We start from the raw sequence: 25,400 nt of genomic DNA, 5'->3' as shown, positions 1-25,400 counted from the left end.
TGTTAAACTTCTGAACAAACCAGCAAAGTTCAACTCTAGCTTCAGACATCCTTATTCTTAGAGCAGAATTGCTAACGTGCTCTGGTGGCTCGGGTAGAGCAGACACTGACTGTTACAGGATCTTTAATTGCTTTTCTGTGTTGAATAATTGAGCCTTACTACCCAGGGAGTTTAGTTACCATGAGCAGGAGAGATGCAGAGGCTCTGGTTACTGCATGCAGGCATGATGAGGTCTGCAGTGGCCTGAAATGCAGTGTGGGTTTGCTTCAGAACTGCAAAGAGGTTTCTTATCTGCAAGCTGAGAAAGGATTGGTAAAGTGCCGTCAGCTCAGCATGCTTCTTCCATCTTCTCATCCAGCTGGCCTGCGTCCAGAGAGCAGAAGTGGCAGTACATAATTAATTGCTGCTCCTCTGGGTTTCTCCAAGTCTGAGAATTTCCAAGGGAGAAGGGGGTGAAGGTAGCTGGTTTTTAGTGAATTCCAAGGTTTTTTCCTCAGTGGTATCAGCAGCTCCCTGGGAAGCTGAAGTTGTCCCTGTTTTGCTAATAGGGGGAGGAGGGCGATGGTTGCTGTACATTCTTTTTTCACTAAATTACTCTGTCTCTTTCTTTTCATGTGCTGATTTCTTGGACCAGTTATTACAGTAAGTACTGTTTTTACTAATGATCTATGGAAGCACAGGTAATGTCTGAAATGGCACATTCTGGGTATAAGAAGCTCTTTAGCCTGAGCTAGAGGCACTTTAGCTTTTGTCACTGTAAGATCATGTAGATTAAACCCCCTGCCCAACTGTGGCATATCCACAAACACTTTAACTAGGGACAGAGATCTTTCTTTACTGCAGTGATGCTCAGCTTTACACATGGGAATGTGCCATTGCCTGGATAAACTGATTAAAAGAAAGTTAGTTCACATGACTATGTGCCTTTGAGTAATCTCTTTCCTGAATTTGGTATTTCCTTTTTACATGCTGAGTGTTTCACTGGCCTATCCTTTTGTTTCTGCTCCCTTGAGGGAGGATAGGGTTACCTTTGGAAGTGCTTTTCTGCTCCCAGTAATAATGAGAAATGGAAAGTTTTTTGCTTACTTGGCAGAACTGTGCTTCTTGTCCCTTCCCTTCCCAGCGTCAGAAGCTCTCAGCACGTCAGTTTAATATTGTTCTTCATTTGAAGAGTTGCATCCAAATATATACTGTATATAATAATCTGTTTGAAAAGACTATTTCTGCCTGGTTAAGTTACATTACCCCTACTAAACTCTTAACAGAGTGGCAGATAGTGTCCTTTAAAGAAAAAGCTTTTTATAAACTCCAAATGTTTCACTAAAACACAGCTTGTGGTTTATTTCATCTTGCGTACTTAGTAATCAAACAGTTTTTCTAAAAGCAATGAATGATGTGTTTACAGATAATTCTGGGGTTCCCCAAGTCAAACCCCAGTCAAGTTATAGTTCTTTGAGTTGACTTTCCTACTGCTTGTCTTGTTAAAAAGAAGACAAGTTACGTATCCAATGAATAACAGGAAGCTTTATTTTTATGACAGAACGAGTATATGAAGGATGACTTCCTGATCAAAATTGAAACCTGGCATAAATCAGATCTTGGAACACAAGAGAATGTAAGTACTTGTGTCGCGTATTTTATTTATCTCTTTAATGTCACAATGCTGCTTTCCATGCTGGATTAGAGGATTGCTGTGTGGAGCTGTCTATTCACTGTGTTCCTGAATGTGAAACGCTTATTGCACTGGCAAGGCAGAGACTCCCTCCTGGTGGCTTCTCATACACGCTGAATGAAACTGTCCCTAGACACCTGTTCTGTGTGAGCACCTTTGCTTCTTTAGAAGGTCTCATATTGTGTGTTTACCATGGTGTCTTCTCTGTACATGGAAGGGGAACACTGGGTGTTTGCTTCTCCATCTGCTTTTTTATGATCTTTTTTATGATCTTATGTGTTCTGTAGTTGACTCAGCTTCATTAGTCTCGTACTTTTACTGCAGGTTCATAAGCTGGAGCCAGATGTATGGAAGAACGTAGAAGCTATTTATATAGACATTGCTGATCGGAGCCAAGTACTTCCCAAGGTATGGTAGGTGGGTAAGAGCTCCTTAGTGTGGGAGGCCTTGTGCTAGAAGAGAGATAATGTACAAACTGTGTTCCCAGGGATGGTCACAGGGAACAGGAGAAATGAGAGGATGGAAAGAGGAGGAAAGACATGCCTTAGAAGTGTTCAAGCATGCTAGAGGAAGAGCTCTTTGAAAAGCTATGTCAAGACTCTCTAAAATGTCTCGCTTACAGTGCGTGTAACTGTATATACATAATTCTACAGCGCTGTGGCTGATTATAATGCTTGAATAACAAGAAATGGCACTGCCCCTTCCATACAGGATCTCTTTTAAGGTGCTACCATTTGAAACTGCCCCATGGCTTCATAAGTGTATCTCAAAATCGCATAGCTAATATTTTGTTCTAAGAATCACTGCAGGTACTGTAAGAAACTAAGGGATGTTCCTGTACTGAGGAAAAAAAGCCCAGCTATATGAAAATGGAATGTTGTTTGAATTTCCACACTTAGTATTTCTGATAGCATTCAAATATGGCTAATTTGCCTGTTCTCAAACTTATCCTTGGGGACTAAACCGGAGCTAGTACTTACTTTAGCTTTTCTTTCCAATAAAGATGAATTGGTCAAACATGAGTAGCACCTGATTCTGATAGGTTAGGCAGGTAGTAAGCTGTATCTGCAAATACAGACTACTCTGAATTAAATACTGCCAGAAAGCAAGGAGAATTCACCTGGAGCAGAAGACTCCTGAAGAAGCTGCTACCAATGGATCACTTTTGGTCCTAAACTGGTGATGAGTTGAGTGAGTTTGTTTTCCTTTTAGTTGAATTGGGGGTAGGAGCATAGTCCACACCCCGGTTTTAATCCAACATGTAGGAAGGGAATATTGCAAATCATTTGCTGGGCATAACTGATGCCTCTTTCTTTTTGGTGGTATTGTGAATTTGTGCTTTTTTTTCTAGTCTGCAGTATGTGAGCATCATACTGGTACAGCTGTGAGAAACACCACAGCTCCAGAGAGCATGGCTGGTTCCCACAGCAGCAGGGTTTAGTTCCCAAGGAGCGAGTGGTTACAGGAAACCCATCCTGAGAGTTTACAGATCTTCTGATAGTCTTCCCCCAAAGGAGTCCTTACAAAGATCACATCAGTTTGTTACCACTTCTTCACAGAGGTCTAGGACACAGCACGGCAGGGAGAAATATGTTTCCTTGAAGAGTGCCTGACCTAATGTTGAAGTCTGAAAGCAGTAGCTCTTGAGAAGGCAGTTAGAGGTTAGTTTTTGCCCACCAGAAAAATAAATCCTTTATGACGGTGAGCAGCTGGGTAACAGTAGGATAATTTATGTTTAATCTTGTGTGTCTGTCCCAATAGGATTACAAGTCAGAAGAAGACCCAGCAAAATTTAAGTCTGTCAAGACCGGACGTGGACCTCTGGGTCCCAACTGGAAGGTGAGTGAGTATTGCACGAGTTCAGGTACTGTATCGGCTTGCATGACAGAAATACAGATGTCAGGAGTTGGAGCCACAGACATATGTGTGAAGCGTTGGATTCGCTTCTGCAAAAGGAAACGCAAAACTCAGCTCGTGATCTGTTCTGAAGTTAAAGGAAATGGAAGAGCTTGGTACAAATAGATAGCATGAGTTGCAAGAAATCTCCAGAACTGTCTGGTGTTCAGCCCAGAGGTTCACCCAAGAGAAATCAAGGATGAAAGAGCTGAGTTATGAGCAGCAGTGTTTACCCTTTCACTGAAAGGAATCATACACTGATTGGAATCAGAAGACTCTAGAAGTGCAGATGTGATACCAGTCTTTAAAAGGGACCCTGAATGGGATCTGAGGAGCTACGGGTGTACAAGTATTTCCAAAATGTTTTAGATGGGGACTTTGTCAAAAGCCTTTTAAGGAAATGAAGTAGCTGTGGTGCAACAGTGAAGCCACTGAAAGACAGAAATTTAATGGAAAAAAAAAAGGGAAAACAGAGGAGAGGAAGGAGTGGTCCATCCTCAAAAGAGAGGGAAGGCCGCCTGTGGAGGACACTAGGGTCTATTTTCATGATACTTTTAAATACCTTGAAAAAGGGGTGAGCAAAACTGGTTGATAAAAGATAGGCAAGGCGTAAGGAAGACGATTGTGAGGAATTGAGGAAAGACTTAATAGTTATGACTGAAGGAGCTGCTTTCCTAGAGACGTTTGACCTGCGTTCTGATGTGAATTTCCTTTGTGTCTTTGCAGAAGGAGCTGGGGAAACAGACAGATTGTCCATACATGTGTGCTTACAAGCTGGTAACGGTCAAGTTCAAGTGGTGGGGTCTGCAAAATAAAGTTGAGAACTTTATACAGAAGGTAAGCGAAGTCTTTGGGGACAGATGTGGAAACGAGACATGTTTCATCTCCCATCTGCTTTAGCACCTCCACTTCTCCTAATCTTGTATCCTACCTGGAGCTATTAACTTGAAACCCAGCTGTGTCACCTCAAGCAATGCAGTCAAGGCCTGTGCCTGATCTACTGCAATCAGTTCAAGTTGTATTTAATTTGCTGCTAATCCAAGGGCAGGGCTGGCTGGTTCCTCTGTGAATTGGCTGTTAAACCGTTTTCACTCTAATATATGAAGAAAACTGGCTGTTTTGTGTTGTTTAATAGATCAACCTGAGAATTGTGGTCATTAAGTAGTTGATTTGTGAATGATGAAATGATGCGTGTATACAGGGTTATTTTGGTCAGGGGCAAGATGTGTTTTTGTGGGGAGATATCTACAGCTTCAGTTTTCTGGTCCTAATCAGTTGAGAATCTTTCTGGCACGTCCTAGAGCTCTCATCATGTTTTCTTCTCCTAGTCTGCTGCTTGAAAAACCTGCGTTTAAAAAATAAGCAGATGGTGGGGAAACTTCATTAACTTAACACATGAGTAATTTCTAAAGAGAAGTGTAAGGGGGAATGACCATGCTACTTCAAGATTTCAAATACCCATAAGAAAAGCCCCAACTGAAGCAGTGTCTTGAATCCCTTTCCCTTCATGAGTGTCTCTTCACCTACACATTTGGGTCAAAGTAGTCGAGCTGCTTTTGATATCAGCAAGTTACCAGATGTGAAACCATAATTGGTAAAGCTGAAGTGTTCTTCCTTAATGAGAAATTTCCAAGAGGCATTGTATATCCCTGTCCAATGTAATGATTTTGTCTACCTTATCTCCTATAAAATGGAAATAAACTGCTCCTAACTTGAAGTAACTTGTGCACATTAGTTACCTCTGTTGAAAGGTTTTCAGCTGTGGAAAACAAGTTTAGGGGTTTTTCAGGTCACTGTAAAAGAAAAAAAAGCGAGATAGATGCATATCAGCTCCTTTACACTTGCTAACCTCCAGTTTTTAGCAAGTCAAGGGTTATTTTAAAAATACTTTTATTCTATTTTATTTCTTTTTTCACCTTCAGCTCAGCTATCATGCTCTAAGTAAACCCAACCTGGAGCACTTTATTCAGTCAGAACAATACTGTCAAACCAAAGGAAATTACTAAAGCATTCACTAATTCTTTCCGTGCACTGTGCAGGCTGCTGTCTAGGCTTGACAAAAAAATGCATTTCTCTGGGGATTCAAGGCTCTAGATATTCTCCTAAAAGAATAAAAATGAGCTACCTTTGGTTTCCAATTGTGGCAGCTTTATAGAAGGGTGGGCGAGGGAGCTGATTCTTCAGTGTACACATCTCTCAAAATTGTTATGATCCGGTTAGAGCCGTATTAATTGCCCTATGAGTAAGCTCGCTCGTATGTTTTATTCCTCCTCCTTTTGCAGCAAGAAAAGCGTCTCTTCACAAACTTCCATCGGCAGCTCTTTTGCTGGCTCGATAAGTGGGTTGATCTGACTATGGAGGACATTCGTAGGATGGAGGATGAGACCAAGAGGCAGCTGGATGAGGTCAGTGGCAAAGCAGGGCAGGTGTGGGTTGTGCGAGGAACTGTTTCTATCCAGTGCAGCAGGGAGAGGAAAGACTGCTGCATTGTCATAGCATGGTGTGTGTTGTCCCCCTGCTATTTAGGTCACACTGCTTGTGGTTTGAGTGATTGGCTATGACTCTGCTGTGCTGGCATCTCCTAATCATTATGGACTTCTCCTTCTGTTTGTTGTTGAGCCAATAAATGTGTTAAATCACAGGTAATGAGGGGATGAGTGGCAATGATTCATTTAGTGCTTTAATATCTCCTATTAGCTTTTTACCCAAAGCTGAACGGTCCTTTTTGTCCTCATTAGTTTCCAAAAACCAGTTCAGTAAAAGGACTTTTTTTTAGTATTACAAGCAGGTAATGGGAGTATATAACAGGGTTCTTCTACACGAAACACAGATTTGATAATAATGAGCACATTGTTCCATGATTTGTGTCCTGCACTGCACCCTTCTCTTCCTTTGTGCCTCAGGATACTTCATGATAGTTTCATGTGTGCTCTGCCCTTTGGATAATGGTTCCAGATCCCCAGCAGACCGCAGCTTAACCAGAAATGGTGCTTGCTCGTGTTTAATCACAAACACTGGTTTGGGATGCTCAGATGTAATTGAGTGTCTTAAATAAAAGAGGTAGCTTAACGTGCTCCATAGCAATAAATTTTGAGGTAACGTTGTGTGAGAATCAGTGCTTGAATCGTGTTTTCTCTTTCAGATGAGAGAAAAAGATCCAGTGAAAGGAATGTCGGCTGCAGATGACTAACGTGACTTCTTCCTTGTGCACTGTAGGTATCTAGAGAGTTTGCCAAAATTCTGTATTGCTTTATTTAGGAGAAAAAATTTGGGTAAGAAATGATCCTGTTTGTAACTTGTGGCAGGCAAATCTGTGGTATTGTTTTTATAGTGAGCCTGTTTCACTGACAGGTTGACGAGTAAGTTTACTGTCTTGTTTCAGAACTATTCAAAAGAAATGTCTGAGTGAAAAGTGTAAGAAAAATATGTCAGAACATTTTGTAGACTTTACTGCTATTCTTATTTCTGTAATGCATGTGTTATTTTTCCATGACTTCAGAGAAACTTTTGTCAGTCCTGAAAGTATAAGTTTGACCTGTAAGTACTTAGAATACATTTGGAAATTGAAAATTCCTTGCAAATATGCTTGCAATGTGTTTCTCACGTTATTTGTTAACAATATTTACTAATGGGCCGAGGCCTGGAGCAACACTTGCACGTTACAGGAGAAGCAGCATTGACAATTTTCAAGCTTTTCACTTGTTTTTCATCTGTTTCATTATGAGGATGCCAACTCTGTGGTGGAAGGACTCTCATACTGGAGAGCATATATGAATTTATCTTTGTTGACCAAATCCCTAGGCTGTTTAATTCTGCTTGTCCTCTCTTACCTGCTGGTTGGTTGGTTGCTGGTAAGCGGGGAACACACGATGAGAGAGTATCTGAGGGGAGTGTCTCCTGATAGATAGATTTTAATCTTTTAATGGAACTTAAGCTTTTTTAGTCTTCGCTCACATTTACTTCAGTTCTTGGAGAAATGAGTTCAATGGTCTTCTCAGTTGTATTGTAGCCTCTGGAGTTGTTAGATCGTTTAAAGTGCAAATTCTGTTTGTCATTTTTTGGCTCTGGTGGGAATTCTGCTCTGGATCAGTGCTGAAACATAGTGATGCAGTGGTGTGTTGCCATTGTCTGCACGTGACGGTGTCTCTCACATTTGCTTGTCGTAGGTTCAGTCTGACGCTCCTTTTGGCACACTGCTCTTCCAAAGTGCTTCTAAAGTGTTTTCCTCTTGTCTCTTTATTTCAGTTTGCAAGACAGTCATCAGGAAGGCCCGGGGAATCCACACTCTTGACTGACGGACCATCTCTGGATCAAGCCTTTCTCTATCCAATCGGCAGGCGATTTTAAATCTCCCATAGCTAATTCTAGATGCCCCTTAATATTGTGAGCAAATAGACCGTCTGGTACTAAGCACTCCAATGTTAGCACGTATATGAAGGAGGTAGCTCCTTGGAGACGTGTGACTTAGAGATCGCTGTATTTACGACTCCTCCCTCCTTTTTTTTCATTGTGTTCAGACCAATTTCCATGTGGCCCTGTTTGATTTCCAAGTGACATTTTTAGCTAAAATAGTCTTGTGATGTGGTGACTTAGATTATTTTTTTTTTATTATTATTATTTTTTCTTTTTCCAAGTGGGATAAACTGCCACCTTTGTTCCTGCCCAGCCCTTCACCATTCTTTGAATGTCTGTTTGGAGAGGGGAATCTGTCAGTATTTTAGAGTGCAAAACTATTCCACAAAATGCTATGCTCTGAGCCTTGCTCCCAGAGTAAGAAATTTAATGGCATGTAATCTGAATACATAATCAGGTGTAGCCAGATTTAGTTCTTGGTCTGCGATGAATTGTGATATGTGGCTTCTGCACGGCATTACTTTGTTCTGTCTTAGCACACATGGATTAAAGACTGCACAGAAGCTGCATTCAGCATCCCCGTCCTAGGGCCTGCAGCACATGACCATTGAGTTTTAGCGGCACAGAGTCCCTTTTAGTGGCACAGGGCCCGCATAGCGATGTTGTCCTTCAGCTGTGCACGTCAGTCGTACAAAATTGTTATGAGAAGTTGCTTGACATATGTTGCAACTTCCTGGTTCTTTATTTACTAAGGCTTCCCATAACTTACAGAGCTAAAATTATTTTGACTGATAACAACCTGAGTCTCCCTGAACAAATTGGGATGTAGCAAAAGCTGGTGTACAAGTCGAGTCTTGGTATCTGATTTACACCCAGGTGCCTGGGTTGGTGGTTCTGCTCAGCAATAATATTTCTTCCCATTGCAAGACTGACTAAAGTATCTCCTTTCATGCTATAAAAAAAAGCAACTTACAAAGAACTGCAGTTGTTTTCTAGGATAGCTGTCAGTTACTATAAATCACAAAGGATACTGTTAAACTATGTAAAGAGCTCCGGTTATTTAATGACTTCAGACACTGTAACTGTCCTTATGTTGATATCAGCTTTAGACAATCAAATAAGCAGAACAGAATCAAAGAAATGCTGCTTTATTAAATACATATGAGAAAAAAAACCTCATTTCTTTGCTTATGCCTAAGGCCCAATGTTTGATTTTTTTAATATTTTTTTTCTCTAGTAGCAATCACTTTATTTTCCATTTCTGTATTTGGCAGCTCTAACATGAAATTCTAAACGCCAGACACAGTTGTGGGTGTATCGCCACTTTTGAGGAGTCTTTTTTGGCTTTCTGTAACACATCTGACTCCTTCAGCCCTTCACAGTCCTGCAAGCAGGAGATCCCGACATGATCCCGTGCCGTGCGGAACGAGTATGTGCTGGGATCTGAACCGTTTTCAGTGCGAGGGAAGACGAGGTGTGCTCTGGAGGGAGAGGATGGCATTTGGTTCCTGGGGAGGGGGCAGTTTATCCCTTCATTTTTAGTTTGTTATTTTGCCTTACTCATGTCTAAGTGCAATAAGCTCTGAATTGTACCAGTGACTCTGGCAGGCTCTTCTCAGTGACCTCGGACGGTTTTGTGGGGTGGGGGTGGGGTTTGAGGGATTTTTAGCAATCTCACCAGGCAGAAATAAAACAAATTTATCATTAAATAGGTGACGAAACTAAATTTTAACCTGCAAGCCTATCTGGGACCAAGATGTTTCGCAGCATCTTCTATAGCTGTTCAAGAAGTATTTTAGAAGTGTAGGCCCCATTTATAGTTCTTTCACTTTAAAGTCTTTTTATCTGAGAATTTATGCACCGACTCCTGTTCGTGTTTGTCAGCTCTGTTTTGAGGGATTCCTACGCTTGAGGACAACCTGAGTACACACGTAGCACACTTGTTCTTTCAGTTTGTGTTATCCAAGAGGCTTTCTATCCGGTGCCGCTAATCGCTATGGAAGCAGATTGTAACATTCCACCGTGCAATCCCTTTTTGATCCTCTGATTTCAGAGAAAGAGCTTTTACACAAAGCTTTCCTGATTAGTGGAAAAACTGGGGGGGGGAAAAAAAATAACTGCAGGAACTCCAGCCTGAATACTTCCCTCCCCCTCCTTGCTTTCTTTCCTTCCAATTTAATCCCAAGTGAAAGCATCCCTCAGCCTTGGGATAGACAAATCCTATCACGACCTTTTGATGCTCGGTTCCCACTGGTGAGTGTAGCGGCCCGCGCAGCGTTGCTGTGCTCTATCATTTATGGGCTTTTGGCAAGAACCCCTCACCCTGCCGGCTGCCGGCGGGGTCATCGTTGCCTGTTTGTCTGTTCTGGGGTGACGGTTGGGCCGTGACCCCCTTTCCCACCTGTGCTGGGTGGGTTTTGGGGGTCCAGAGGCAGGGACCTCGCCACAGCCTGGGTCAGGCCAGTTTGCTGGCGGGGTCTCTTGTCACCTCCATGCTGCACCTCTCTGGGCTCATCCCCGCTGGGCCTCCCTGATGCGTTCTGGTGGGTTCATCGTGCTCTTTCCTTTGGCAACACACTGTAGGATGGGTTAGGTTATCTCGTTGTTTCTTTAAATGTGAGTTTGTGCCTTTTTTGTCTCCTAAATCTTCCAATACAGGCATATTGGAAACGAAATCTAATAAACTACTAGACAGAGCTTAACGCCTCCGCCTCCTCTGTTTTGGGTGCCGTTTTGGGGGGGGGTGCGAAGGCTACCTCCCAGCTGCCGGTGCCGCCGGGGTCCTCCCGCCCGCCAGGGGGCGGCCCCGCGCTCTGCCGTCCTTCCGCGGTTCCCGCCCTCGTCACGCGGGCCAATGGGCGCGGCGGCGCTGAGGGAAGCGGGGAGGCCGCGGGCCGGGCTAGGGGAGGCCGTCGGCTTTGCTGTCCCCTTGGCGGCATTTGGCTACCGGGGATGGAGCCTGAGGGCTCGGCGCAGCGAGGCGCCGTGAGGGAGCTGAGGTGAGCGGTCAGGGGCGGCTTGGCGTGAAGAGCGGGTCGGCGCGGCTTTTCCGAGTACGGGAGAAAAGTAGCTAAGGCGTTACGTAATTAGGGGGAGAATTAGCGAAACTTTGTGTTTCTGCTTATTAACAGGGAGTTGCGCTAATTGGCGATGTTACGTAGTCGTCCGAAATAGAGAAGAAAAGCTGATTTTTCGGAGTTGAAAGCGTCGGTACGGGGGGCGTTGCAGGGAGGCTTTACTGAGGGCTCTTTGGGTCCTCGGGACTTCCCACAGACCTGCTTGGGTCTGTGGACAGGGTCTGCAGGGCGGGCTGTAAACGGACCTAGGGCCTCAAATCCCCCACTTGTGAGGAGAAGAAAGCTTGAATAAATCTTTGTCTTTTGCTTTTACAGTGTTTTCACGTTGCATCTTCACGTTGTGTGTTCTGTGGTCATAAGTTGCGCTGTCACACGCTGTGGGCTTGGTTCACTGGAGAAATCTTCTTAAGGGGTGGTTAAATACCTGTCTGTAACAGGCAGATTTGAAAAAAAGACTTCAACAAACAGTAACATTTGCTCAAAGATCTTAAAAGTCAACTTAATGCAGTATTATAAACGCTATGACCCTAAAAAAGCCTCTGCTATTGAATCATTTCAGGAATTGGTGGCACTAAATGATGTTTTCAGTAGTTAGTTTGTATTTAGGAATGTGTTTGCAGAAAGTGTGCTTGGGTGGTGCTGAAAGCTTCCAGAATAGTTTGAGCAGTGTCTTCCTCCCTTCCCTGACGCTGTCTTTGAGGCATCGGATGAAAATGTGTGGACAGGGCTGTGCATGGTGCTTGTACGGCCGTGTGAAGCGGTTGGGAGCAGCAGCAGACCTTTGGGATTTCAGACCACCAGAGGTTATTTGCTTTGCAGGTGCATATACGTTCCTCACTATTAAGTTTTTCCTGCAGACATAGTTATAACCTACAGTGAAACTGAATTATGAAGGATATGCTTGAAGTTTTTATAAGCATTTTTCTATTGGTGTAAATTCTAGCGCTGCAGTCTTTCCTGTGTTCTGATCAGTAGCGTGGATACTGGGCACTCCGAGGAATCTTAATTTCTCTCAGTAATGACTGATGACTTCAATATTATTTCAGCTTTGTTTGATCAGATAATTGCCTTACAAAATTAGTAACCGGAGGCAGTTCCCGAGTGACACATCTCTGGTGGTAGAATTAGATCTGCAGCATATGTACCTTTTTGTTTTCCCTAGAAATTTGTTTTAGAATAGCTCTTGGCTGACTTCAGTGTAGTCGTATGAAGATAATCTATCGGTCAGAGAAATTGTGGGTCACTGAATTAGTCTAATATGCAAGGTCACTTTCCAGCTCTTCCACGCACTTTGTGTGTCACCTTGACTAGGCAGTTGATTGAGGATAAAAATACAGCCCTCGTAATGGGTGTATTGGTGGGATTCACTGTTTAACTCAGTGTTTATAGGGTCCTTGTAGGACCCTGAAGTGGATGGAAAATTAACAGCTTATTTTCTAAGTCTGTCTGATGTGTAACAACACTGATGGTAAAGTGGAGCTCTGCTATTGTAATTATCATCTTATAAAAAAACAATAGACAAATCCTATGGTGAATGTTTCTGATAGTGCTCAAGAGGAGCAGTAGGTTTGCTTAGTTTGGGTCAGAACTGTGTATTTGTATGTTTAGGAGCTGCAGATTATCTTCCGCCAGCTTACGGATGGAAGCACATGATTGACTCAAATAAACAATGAATTCTTTTAGATCTTGAGCTTATAGAATTAACCACATTAAATCTATTATGAAGGAACAATTCGCTGTGTGAGGTAGGATGTGATTGCAGCTTTTGTAACAACCCCTTGGGTGTGGTGGGAACGCTACAGTTTTTTGCTGCATCTACATTTGTCTTTGGCGTTAGAAGCAATGCTGAATTTCACACGGGTGAAAACTTGATCTGGAAGACCCTTAGCCATCTGTTTCTTTTGTACTTGGGATTTTAATGGGCTTAGTCCTTGAGACTGTAGTTACTTTCTTTTGAGCAAATGGCATCCTTCAGTAGTGAAGATGCATTTCAAGATTCAGCAGCGTTCTCCCTAAACGATTTGGAAAACCTGCACAACTTCCGCAGCCGCTCTGCGAGCGTCAGCAGCACCGGCTCCAGCGGCCGCCTGCAGCTCCGCCAGCGAATGGCCCAGCTTATGGCTTGTGTAGAGGACATCAGCTCGGACGATGAAATTCATGAGGAAGTGTCTCGCACGCTAGATGAAGCTTTCCTTATCTGGGGCAAAAAGCTGAAGGATAAGTGGCAAGAATTCAGGTTTCATTCCCTGTAGCGGATTGGTTTTGTGGTTTCGTTTTGTGTTTTTTTTTTAATACTCTCTAATAAATAGATTTCTGATGGATGAAAAGTGACAGAAAATCTTTGTCTTCTGTAGATAGAAATTCTGTGAGGAAATTGGATCACAGAATCATAGAATCGTTAAGATTGGAAGAGACCTTTAAGATCGAGTCCAACCATCAGATGCTCCTAGGATTCCCTGTTCACATTTCAATTCTGTCATTGGTTTTGTGTGATTTTTGTGTGTTTGTTTGTAGACTGCACTTAGTTACCTGGAACGTGGGCACAGCTTCTCCACCTCCCGATGTCACTAGTTTACTTCAGCTCAATTCACTGGGCCCAACTATGGATATGTATGTTATAGGGTAAGTAAACGTTGGAGAACTTGTTTTGGAAGTTCATTCCAAAACTGCCAAGTCTCAACAGCTCACTCTCTGTTTTGGGAGGGCTCTGCTCTGTGAATCACTGCCCAGGAGGTGATTTAACATTATTGCTCACAGGAGGAATAGACTGACGTTAGAACAGAGATGATTTATAGCAAGAGAATATTCTTCTTGCTGTTGCTTTGTGACAAATTATAGAATATATTTTTTCTAAACACCCAGAGTTTTTGGCTGCTGTTTTCTGTGTTGGCATATAGAAGCATTTTCTTTTTGATATGAAAGTTATCCAAAATTCAGCATGTTTTAAAGAAATCAGTGCAAACTTACTAGGCACAATCTGCCATTATGTTTTCCAAAATTTCTTGAAATTTTAAAGACCTGACAGTCAAGTTATTTGTCATAACACCCCTTGAGTCTAGCATTGTCTTAAGTGCTCTCTCCAGGTGTATAAAAGCTCCTTTAACTTTGCTTTTCTCAGTGCTAGATGTGTTAGACCTGTGGATGGATTAAACTGGTTCTAAATGAGAAGCTGAACAGCAAGAAATTTCTGACTTACTCTGAGAGAGGTCTGTTAGGTGCTGTGCTCTGTTCTGAAAAGGTTGTATGAATTCTGTCAAAACCAGGTGATACCATGTGAGTATTCTTGATGTATTCAGCTTACAGGAGGTGAACTCAAGAATCACAAATTTTCTGTCCGACTTGGCATTTGATGATCCATGGAGCATTTTTTTCATGGCTGTGTTGTCTCCATTGGGATATATCAAGGTAACTGTTTACATCTCTTAACTGTCACAGCATTGAAGGAAAATGTCTTCCCCAGCTCCTTTCTGTTTTTGTTGTTGTTGTTGTTTTTTTTCCCCTCAAACTCTCCATGAAACATAAGCTGATGTTTTTTGGAGGTGTTGGTCACTCCCATTGGTACACTTACGTTAGAAGTTATTCTTATCACGCTTCTGTTTTCCTGGTTTGTTGATGAAGGCAATTTCATTTTTTCTCTATTAATAATCGTGTCCTTAACTTTAGCAGTAAAAATTGGACACCTTTTTTCATTTCTCATTTGGAATAGTTGGGCAGCTTTGGTGTTTTTGCGGCTCAGGTGACAAACAGCAAGAAGTTGTTCAGGTACACTGGCAGTGGCCTAAGTGCTGCAGAGCCATGGGATGAATAGAAAAACGTTACTCCAGTCGTAATAAGAATACATTCTCAAGTGACAGAGTAATGAAGATTATTTGAAATGAAATTGATGTAAACTTACACTCAGCAGCATATTTCTTGTGGCCACAATATCTCTATCTCTCTCTTGTTTGTAGAATTTGTTTTTTTTGCTCTGTGCAATATTGGGAACGTAGTCTGATAAGTACCTGCTTTCACTGTAAATATCCCAAGCAATGGCAGTGATTTTCCTTAAGATTGGTAAGGGTTCTTTTTTCTTTTTCTTTTTTTTCCAACTTGTTTGCAGCTGACAATAAACTGCATATATGTAAGTCAGGATTTTAGTGGGTGTATGTTTTTTTTCTGAGGACTTTATTTTTGATTGAAGACCTAGAACGTGGTATGGTAGTTTAAATGTTAAGATTTCTGGGACATAAGGTCAGCTAGAGTACTAGCTATTTTAATAAAGCAAACAGTAAACATAGCAGGGTATCCTGAATTTCTCTAATAAAGAGACTTTTGAAAAGAGCCTCTTGAATGTTGTATTGGTTTTTCTAAATCCAACATTATTTCAGGGTGATTTTGCTGAAATGATTGTGTTATCTGCATGCCAATCACACTCAGTAGTTGTGTCATTCTTTTAACTGTAATTAAAGAAAACAAAGGACCCATTGGGAATTACAAAAAGGAGAAAAAACATTGTTCATTTTAGTGTGAGTTATTGCTGGTAAACATCCAAAATTTGGCTGTGGGCTGAGTCTCAGGCCCTGTATACGGACAGTTAAAAAGAATTCCTTGCAGCATGCATGGTTGATTTTGAATTCTGATTTAAATATGTGGCGCTTTGGACACACTAATGAATGGATGCTGCCACCTAATGGCTTTCTCCAAGACTCGATTAGCTCTGGTAATAAGATGAGTCAGTCAGGCCAGGTCAGAGCCAGAACAGGCAGTGAGGAGAGCTTGTGCTAGAACTTAACTGGGAGGTTGGCTGAGGAGGAGAAAAGTGACCCCCATCTCTGCTGACCTGTGACAGGGGTGGGTGTAGAGGGGCAGTTCTCATCTTTGGGGTCGTTTTCATCCATTTTCAGCATGTGAGGTCTGCTGGGGTCAGTCAAATCTTTCACCTTGAGCAGAATCATGCACCCTCCGTGAAAGGTCTTTGCTTGATTTGGCGCTGTGTGCCGGCGGGACTGGTGCTGGTTCCAGCACTAATAAAGGGACCAAAGATCTTGTTATCTCATGGGCATGGTTATGGAAAGGAGAATACTGGTTTCACCAAATGTCTGATCAGATACAAATATTAATGCATCAACTAATAATTGACATCCATCACTTCACTGTGCTGCTTAGTATTTTGTTGGGTTCAAGACCAATGAAATCATTATATTCTGAAATAATTTAGTTGTATAGATGTGGAGGCAAAGAAAGGAGGAATTCTGTTTTAAATTTTGGGCTGAGTTTGCATACTTCTTCAGCAGTTGTATAGGCAGTGTTATTCTTAATATCAGGTTTTATTCTAAGGTAGCCTTTCTCTAAGTTCATCCAGCATAAAATTGAACTACAATTAATATATTTCAATGCCCGTGTTTTAAATTGAATCATTATCATTAAAACAAATACTCAAAATGAATTTTGTGTCTTGTGCTGGGAGCATTGTAAAGTTCATAAGGTTTTGATGCAGACCATCTTTGTTAAACTTGTTTCCGCAAAAAAACCCCAAACAAACCACACACAACAAAACGACCAAAAAACCTGCGGTATCTTAAAGCTTAAACTGTGTCTTATGTGTTCCCTAAGCATCTTTGTTTTGGACTTGTTCTGTAAATTATTTTTTACAGGCATTACAGATGAGTTACTGCTGTTTGCAGCTCGTTTTTGCAAAAGGCTGGAACAAACTGCTGTGCTTTTTTGTACTTTTAATGGCATTTAGAATGATTAGTTATATAATGAAGGATGTTTCAGCTCAAAAAAACTTGCTCCTGTTGGAGGACTTATAGGTGAGCACTATTAAGATTACAGGTGAAAAATCAAGGATTTGGTTCTTCATGAACAGGAGGATGCTTAAAGACAGCAACAAGGGGCTAGCGAGGCAGAAGAAAGGTCTTTAAAGATGTTTGTGCAAATACATGTTTTGAGGTCAAGTTCAGATTTATAATATAATCTTACAACTAATGTTAATTAGTTCAGAGATTCACCAGAATTGTTTTTAGGCAAGTATACTGTAAGAATGTATTCTTTACAGCAGTGAAATATGTCTGCATTTACTGTGTCACAGTATTGGAGCCAGGCGTGATGAAGGAATTGCATGACATCTGCCGTGGCTTTCTTCACCTAAAAGTCCAAGGAATTCCGAATACCTCCCTGGAAATGACCAGTCTCTCTTTCGTATCTTCCAGCTCTCCTCCATCCGCATGCAGGGATTGCTGCTTCTGATCTTTGTGAAGCACATCCACCTCCCTTTCATACGGGATGTTCACACCCACTACATGCGCACGGGCCTGTATGGATACTGGGTAAGGAAGTAATTTTACTAGTTTATTAGCTGTTATACAACAACTTACGTAGGAAGAAATTGTTTTCAGTTAAATCTAAATAGCAAGATTTAAAAATTTCTAGGTGGTGGTAATAGTTGCAGGTGTTGACTGTAGCTTCAGAGAACATTGTTAATGTTCCATACCAGGGGAACAAAGGAGGAGTCACTGTTCGCATGTCGCTCTACGGTCACACGATTTGTTTCATGAACTGCCACTTGCCTGCTCACATGGAGAACACAGAGCAGCGACTGGATGACTTTGAGAAAATTCTGGAAATGCAGTTTGAAGGAGAGAATATTCCAAGCACCTTGGATCACGAGTGAGTTGTTCAGACCCTAATCTTGTCTGTGGTGTTTTCATCTGTCTTATGGTAAACTCATGCACTGAGAGTTTTGGTTTTGGAGTTTTAATCCATTGTTTTTATTTTAAATGTTGCTTCAGTCTTGACTCTGAATCCTGGGATGAAAAGATAACCTCAAAGATTGAGGTCTGTTTTGCAAGACTCTTCCAGCCTTGAATTACATTAATTTGTTAGCATATGTACTGCACATGTGATGTGCTGGGGAGCTTTAAAAGCTAAAGCCAGTTTATATAAAAAAATCCTTTAGATCACTATTAAATGTTTATCTTCCTCCCTTTTTTGAGGAGATTTGTGTTATGGTTTGGGCCATTTTTATTCCTGTTGTAATTTTAGTATCTTGCTGAGGCTTCTCAGCTTTTAAAACCTTGTTGGATGATTTCTGTAGCTATATGAATTACACTTCCTGCAGATGTCTCACAAAAAAAAACCCAAAACCCAAACTAAACCTGATCTGGGCCACTAATTGAGCTCTTGTTCCTTAATTCTGCAGGATTTATTTTCATTGTTTTCATGTGCTGGAGTCTAAAGATGTTAATAGAACCACTTAAAAAAGGGTTGAGAAAAACTGCTGGGACAGATAAATCAGAAATGGATATGTATTATCACTTTAATTGTTAATGAGTTCATTAAAATTGGGTTAAAATGTATGGCACATGAGTTTCAAAATCATTACTTTTCCTACCTCAGTGTAAGTGTTTGATACTCAATTTAATGTGTTTTATTTTTGTGATAATGTGCATGGGCAAGTACCAAATCACCTACTGGCATCTTCTGAGAAGACATTACAAATGGCATTAAAATAAGAGCTTTGTTTCCAGAAGATCAAGTTTGGGGTATCCACCCCTGAAGAAGACATTGAAAGTAGGGATTTTTAAGAGAAGTTAACGTATTTGAAAAGACAGCTTGTTTAAAACATTGCTGATAATACATTCCAGTGCTTTGTAACAGTAAATTACTTTCCTAATAACTGCAGAACGCCTAATATGCATCCCTGCCTTCCCAAGGCACTAAAGCAGAGCTCTCAGCTAGTGGATTAACAACCAACCAGTGTATGGGTCATAAGTTTTGTGAATTATTTAATTTACTGTTTAAATTTAATCTGTCTCTAATATAGATGTAAGTCATTAGGAGACTTGGGATAATTTAATACCCAGGCAGTAATCAGCAAGCGACAGGAGTGCAAGGGACTTATTTACTGTTTCAATTCCTTCAAAATTTAGTTTAGCAGCAGGTTATCCCTGTTTAAGCTTATCTGTAACTACTCAGTGCTTGTGTTTAAACTGTTTAGATTAAGTAATATAAGTGATTAACTCACCTAATTAGTGTAATGGTTTATATTCTATTGAATTCTTCCCTCATGCTAATGGATTCCTATAAACCTTCCTTGGTTTTTTGCTTGCTTTTTTTTTAAGCATTCTATTTTGGTTTGGGGATCTGAACTTCCGGATAGCAGATTATGGGATACATTTTGTCCGAGAATCAATAAATAACAAACGTTACAATCTGCTGTGGGAAAAGGACCAGGTATGTTGTCTTGACGTATCTGGGGAGGGTGGTTTGGTTTGGTTTGATTTCAATGCATGCGAACACAACATGGTAGTTAACATTACCTCTTGAGTTTCTAATTTCTGTTAAAGAACACAGATTCGGAGTAGATTCGAGGTGGAACAGATGGAGCTGTTCGCTCTCTCACTTCTCAGTCATAAGGCCCAATTAAGTGCAGACTTTTTCTGCTTTTGTTTCATTTCTCACTCAGTTAAAATGCTCGTGTTTGACTAAACATTTATTTGAACTTCATGGCTTGCAAATTGTTCATCACCTTAATTTCTCCCTCTTTTCTCTTCTCCTGATAATTAATTTTAAGGGAAGCTTATTCTGGAATTTATTTGAATAGAACTACTGTAAGATTTTTAAACAAGAGGCCTGGCAGTAATGGAGAGGCACTTCTAAATTTACCTTTCCAAATACATTGTACTGACCGAGATGTGGAATTCATCTCCAAAGATGCTTTCTCAGCTCCTTTCCCAATTGCCCTTTAAGCTCTGATTTCTAAACGTAATCTTTGAAAGTTACTTTTTTATTTCTGCAGTTAAATATGGCGAAAAAGAAGGAAGCGTTTCTTCAGGGATTCATAGAGGGTCCTCTGCAGTTTAAACCAACTTACAAGTTTGACCTTTATTCGGATGTGTATGATACAAGGTAAAAGCATAATAAGATGAGTTTAGACAAGGAATATTAGAGTGGATGTGGTGCTTGACTAAATATCACTTTAGCAAGCAAACCTGAATTTCCTGAATATACGGCTTAACTGGGGCTATTGTGCTGTTCTGTTAGGCTCATTCAGTGGTCAGATCTGCATAAATGAGTATTTCTGGCTGAAGAAGCCTGTGTCTGCTGATTGTATGAGGAAAGTAGTGAAACAACCCAGCTTTCTTTTTGGAAAGACTGGATTAACAGAATAAACCAGCACTTGTTTAAGCCACTTCTTTTTGTTCTTTAATACTAGAAGTGCCCATTGGTTCTCAGAAATGAGCAAAACACAAAATGTAATTGCAACTTTTGTTTTCCTTCTCTATTTAAGCATTTGATATTGCTAGTATTTGAAAATAAATGTAAATGTGTCTTTATATCTTTTTAAGTTGAAAATCGAGTAGCTTAAGTTTCCAGATTTTTTCTCTGACACTAAGGTTTGTTGTTAAGTGTTAGTCTTACGTTTCAACAGCAGGATGAGTTCCTGTCCAAACGGAGGTTTTGTACTGATCTTTTTTTTTACTTCCAGAGAGCAGAAGTCCCTGTTTTGGTTTAAGTAAGAAGAAAACTTTCTGGATTTCATCGATTTGTAAATATTTCAGAATCAAAACAATGCTCCTTCCCGAGCTTTTGATTTGATTTTTGTGAAATATTTGAAAATCAGATGACAGCTGATTTTCTTCAGGGATTTTCTGAACCTGTCTGCAAGCTGTAGTGTCACCTGCTCTGCTGTTGCACTTAATACTGGAAGATTATTTGTTTGGATCCAAAGACATTTTGCTCCCTGATTGAGTGTGAAGAGATATAACGGGATCAACAGTAAACCCAGTTAACAAAAAATAATGATAGTAATCCAAACCTAGACATTGTAAGAATGATTCATAGCCTCGTAGTCTGTATTGGCTCATTTAAAGAACAAAAAGTATGCTTATGCAGACTGTGTGCATTCTGCTGCTGTTAAAGCTAGCAGAGATATTGTGGTTGGATGGGACTGATCAGTAGACCTCGAGACATGCGCTCTTGAAAAGCGAGCTTTATATGAAGCACGCAGTGTTTTGTTGACTTTGCTGCTTTTTCAATGTGGATCTTGAGGTTTTGTTTCCCATCTAACATCCTACTTTCTATAAAATAATGCATTAACTTAGGCTGTTCTGTTGGTTTTTTCTCGCACAGCAGAGCAGACACATGGCAGCTCATAAAGATTTCTGTCGGTTTATATAATTACTGGAGTAAGTGGGATATGGCCCCTTAGTCATTTAAAATCTTTCCACCTTATTAAAGGCGAGTCAGACTTGTATGTGGGAAGGGGTAAAACAAAAGCATGCTGAATATTGAACTAAATGGCATTTCCATTTTATGATGATTTTGATATTCAAAGTTATTAAACTGACAGTTTTCCTTACACATCCTGCTCATTAACTTTTATAATTCAATCCAGTCCATTCTAATTCCTCTTCCATAGGGTATGATCTTTTCTCCATTTCAATTTGAAGTGATACATCCATACAGAGAGTTGCTGTTAAGTCTTCCTCCCACTACAGAGAGAACCACGAAAGGCTCATGTCTTCTGTTGTTATTGATATGGTATAAAAGGAAAATCTAAATTCTGATTACGGTTTGATGTATAGCACCATCGCAGGTTGTGGGCACAGCTTTCTTTATTACGGAATTTTGTTATGAGACAGCAGTAGCTTGCCAACTTGAAATACAGGCTAGTGCAAGCTAGAGAAACTTTAAATAAAGCATTGCTCTGTCACCTGGGATTAGTATAAGCTACCTAAGTTTGTCGATTTTTTTTTGTTGTTAAAAGAAACTCATTCTCAAGTGTTTTGAATAATTTCAAACATCATTCAGACTCTTCCTGCATCTTCCTTAACTTTATGCCCCTTTTCTCACAATAACTGTGTGTTTGAAGCTTGGGGCAGTTGCTGAATTTTCTCAATGTTCTTGCATGTTTTTATGAAGTGTTTTAGGAGAAAGTATCATGTCCTGTATGAAGCCAACTAACCCACTGAAATGCCCTTCTCCCCTTCATTTTACTTCTCGCTCAGAAACCTATGAAATTTATTTGTGGCAAATGGAGCCGAGTTCAAATTAAGGAAACCTTGGTTGTAAAGAGCATTGAACAGAGCTGTAAAATGAAGCTTGGATGTGACTGCCTTCTTTCATTAATATGTATCTGACAGTCTTTCAACTTTCAGTAGATTTTGCACAGTATTCTTAGCTTTTGGCAACTGTTTTTCTTCTCATTTCACTTTTATCTTACGCTTTTGCAGTGAGAAGAAAAGAAAGCCAGCGTGGACCGATAGAATTCTTTGGAGAGTGAAAAGTCTCTGCCAGAATGCGTCAAAAGAAGGCGAATTCTCTGAAGAAAAGCAGACAATTTCTGTTACTTTGAATAACTACATCAGTCATATGAGCTATGGCATCAGCGATCACAAACCTGTTACAGGAACTTTTGGGCTTGAGGTGCTGTCCCAGTTATGTTGATAAGAAAAAGTTTGTTTTACTAAGTCTTGCCTTACAGAAGTTGGTTTTCTAAACCTCTAAGTCATAATCTCTGTCTCATTCTGATTATGGCGAAGGCAGGATATTGCTTTTAGGTTATTTCCATTCAGTTAAGAGTCCCAGAGGGGTTGTGGCACAGAGTAACTTGAATAACGGAAAGAATGGCAAACGTTATGGACTTTAAATTCTGTTCTTTTGTCTAGTTCAAGCCTCTTGTATCAGATCCATTGGTCACGCTGCATCCTGAGGGTGAGTGGAGCGCAGAACATGATGTTCTGATCAGCTACTCTGCTGTGCCTGAATTCCCAAGCAGTGCTTGGGACTGGATTGGACTCTTCAAGGTAATGTTACTGTATCACAGCTCTTTACTCTTAATAAAGATGATGGCTATGACTGGAGGGAGGTAGTTGATAGTCTTCTGTCATAGGAAACTGTGATTTCTGCTAGTGCAAAACTCTCTGAAACAGTTGTGTATCTGTGATAACCATTACTTCTGTATGCTGACAGTTTAGTTGCATAGTATGGGAGCTCTTTTGCACCCTTTACATTCTCTGCTATGATAATGTGGTGATTTATTTAAGTAAAATGGTGCAGAAGATGTGAAAAGGAATTGTCCCCCCCTAATGCCTGCAGTTCAAAAGATTTATACAGCAAAGAAAGAACAAAAACTGAGTTGGTGGAAGGGTGAGAGGACAGAGCACTCGCACCCTCTCAGAGAGAAAAGATTTGTGCATGCCCCCAAAATATTTAGATCTTAAAAGTACAGTGTTTCACTTACTTCAGTAAAGTAGTAAACATCTCTCTGACAACTTTGAGTTTTCCATGTAGTATGGTTTGTATTTCCTTCAGAAGGCTGATGGTTTGCATCTTTCTTCGCAGGTGACTTTCAGGCATGTGAATGACTATGTTACTTATGCTTGGGTGGAAGATGATGAAATTTCTTCTAACAAAGACAGCAAACAAGTAAGCCAACTATATTTCTTTGTAGCGTAGTTTCCCACAGCGTACCATTCAAGGTCTGTTTATTCCATATCCCTTTCCTCTTATGGGTTCTGTATCCTCTTTCCCAGTTGAAGCTAATGGGGAGTGATGATGTTTAAAATCCCTCTTCCTACTTCTTGTTAATTTTCAGGTAGTCTAGCACACCTGCTCAGGTGTGATCATATTGCTTAAGGGAAGTGATGAAAAAGCAACTTACTCCTGTCATGACTTTTCATTGTATTAAAAACTACTGTAAATTTGAATAATCCAGCTACAAATTCTAAGATTTGTCTTCATTTTGACTGGAGTGTTTTGGTCCTTCTTTAAAAACTGCTGTCCATTACATAGCTTTCTAGTGATTACCTAAAATTATTTAAAACAAACCTTATTTTGTATACAAATGAGGTGTTTCCAGACGTATTTGTCTGAACAAACAGAAATTCAAATTTAATTTTGGAGACACAGTGAGTGGAAGGGTGGATGAGATTTTCCAGACAAAATGGAAAGCCGTTATTTATCGTTAGAGATGTTGTAAGTTAGCATCAAGTTTTCAACAAGAGCCCAAGTTGTATTGTATTAGTATTCTGAATCTCAAAATTTCTCTGATATCATGGTTTCTCCTCGTCCTTTTTAGCTTAAGTTTTACAACTTGCTTATAAATAGTAAATACTGAATTTTATGGTGTCCTGAGTGCACAGGCTGCTTTCTCATAAGCTGCTTTCTCTGTGGAAATTGCCCATTGCCTGTTCTTTTTCTTTTTGACAGGTTTACATGAGTGCTGCAGAAATACCTGATACGGGAGGAGAATTTTTGCTTTGTTACTATAGCAATAATTTGCAGTCAATAGTTGGTATCAGCCATCCTTTCCGGGTAAGATATTTGGAAGCTTTGATTAATGTTGATGTAACTTCTATTTCTTTTGCTTTCGTATGCATTTGAACACAGGTGTGTGCAGCTGTGTTCATCTTGGGGGAGCTGGTGGCTGAAATAATTGTGAAGTGGCTATGTCCTGGCTAACATCCCGTAAAAGAATTTGCTGATCTGCTAAAGAACTCTGAGTAGCAACACGTTGTTGTAGTGAAATAAGTCAGTTTTCTCTGTCTCAGCTCTCATTTTTGGAATGTTGGCTCTGTTATGTTAGGTCCCTAGTTTCTGTGAAGATGAGAACTCAGTGCTGCCAAGTTTCTGACAGGTTGTGAGTTTGTTGTGCTCTGTCCTGTGGTAGATTTGTGCACAAGTGTTCCTGTACATTCAGCCACTTGAATTTGGGAAAGACAGGACAGCTGGAACTCAAGTTATTTTGTTTAACACACATCTGTTTAATTTCTGAAAGGATGACATAACCTGCACAGGTTGGATGAAGCAATCAAGCATTGCTGCTTCTACACGAGCACTTTTTTGACAGAATCATTTTGTTTATGCATAATTTTCCATACTGTTGTGGCTATGCTAATCAGATAATTGACAATAGTTTAGTGATGGGGGTCAGGTTACTAGATTTTTTTATTTCATGGTTGCTGCATAGGTGTATCACTTTTAATTTTCTCAGTTTCTAGCTTGTGTGTAAGACATCTTTATATAATTGTGCATTGATATCATTGAGCAACACAGTGTTTCTGAATGTGTTAATTTGTTTTTTAACTCCTGTCTTTCTTCTAGATTCAGCCTAACAGAACGTTAATGGAAAAGGATCTGACACAGGAAGAGAACAGTTGGATGCAGAAACCAGACAATCTGGAGTTGCATAATGACTTCTGAAGGCAGAAAGGGCATTTAGTGGTCCTGATTCAGGAGTCAGATGATTCTTTATGTCTTAGTGATTATAAGCTTTTACTCTTAGAAGATGGAGTAAGACAGTGCAAGTAAGACAGGTAGGATTGTTCAGAAACTTTGTGAGCTTGTAGGAGATAATTTATTGTGGAGATAGATATTTTTATTGTTACAGGGAGAGTAACTCCCTTGCACTGGATGAG

General features: G+C 40.4%; 2 protein-coding genes across 2 annotated transcripts; both read left to right on the top strand.

The window, feature by feature from the left end:
- The first annotated feature begins 1,334 nt into the window (after window positions 1-1,334).
- On the top strand, window positions 1,335-7,910 carry PITPNA (phosphatidylinositol transfer protein, alpha). The gene is made up of 7 exons (XM_010184978.1): window positions 1,335-1,615; window positions 1,997-2,080; window positions 3,434-3,511; window positions 4,295-4,405; window positions 5,851-5,973; window positions 6,711-6,780; window positions 7,814-7,910. Exons 1-6 carry the CDS (start codon window positions 1,550-1,552, stop codon window positions 6,756-6,758), a joined length of 510 nt encoding a protein of 169 aa, XP_010183280.1. The 5' UTR covers window positions 1,335-1,549; the 3' UTR covers window positions 6,759-6,780; window positions 7,814-7,910.
- A 2,963-nt stretch (window positions 7,911-10,873) lies between these two features.
- Window positions 10,874-25,185, top strand: INPP5K (inositol polyphosphate-5-phosphatase K). Its single transcript, XM_010184977.1, has 12 exons — window positions 10,874-10,920; window positions 13,513-13,620; window positions 14,295-14,403; window positions 17,190-17,306; window positions 17,474-17,646; window positions 19,101-19,212; window positions 19,778-19,887; window positions 22,215-22,407; window positions 22,650-22,787; window positions 23,326-23,409; window positions 24,193-24,297; window positions 25,087-25,185. Exons 1-12 carry the CDS (start codon window positions 10,874-10,876, stop codon window positions 25,183-25,185), a joined length of 1,395 nt encoding a protein of 464 aa, XP_010183279.1.
- The last annotated feature ends 215 nt before the right edge of the window (window positions 25,186-25,400 follow it).

The sequence above is a fragment of the Mesitornis unicolor genome, unplaced genomic scaffold, assembly GCF_000695765.1.
Source record: "Mesitornis unicolor isolate BGI_N332 unplaced genomic scaffold, ASM69576v1 scaffold2375, whole genome shotgun sequence".
In the NCBI taxonomy this organism is placed as follows: domain Eukaryota; kingdom Metazoa; phylum Chordata; class Aves; order Mesitornithiformes; family Mesitornithidae; genus Mesitornis; species Mesitornis unicolor.
The sequence above is the reverse complement of the archived record's forward strand: the minus strand, read 5'-3'. Positions and strand labels throughout refer to the sequence as shown.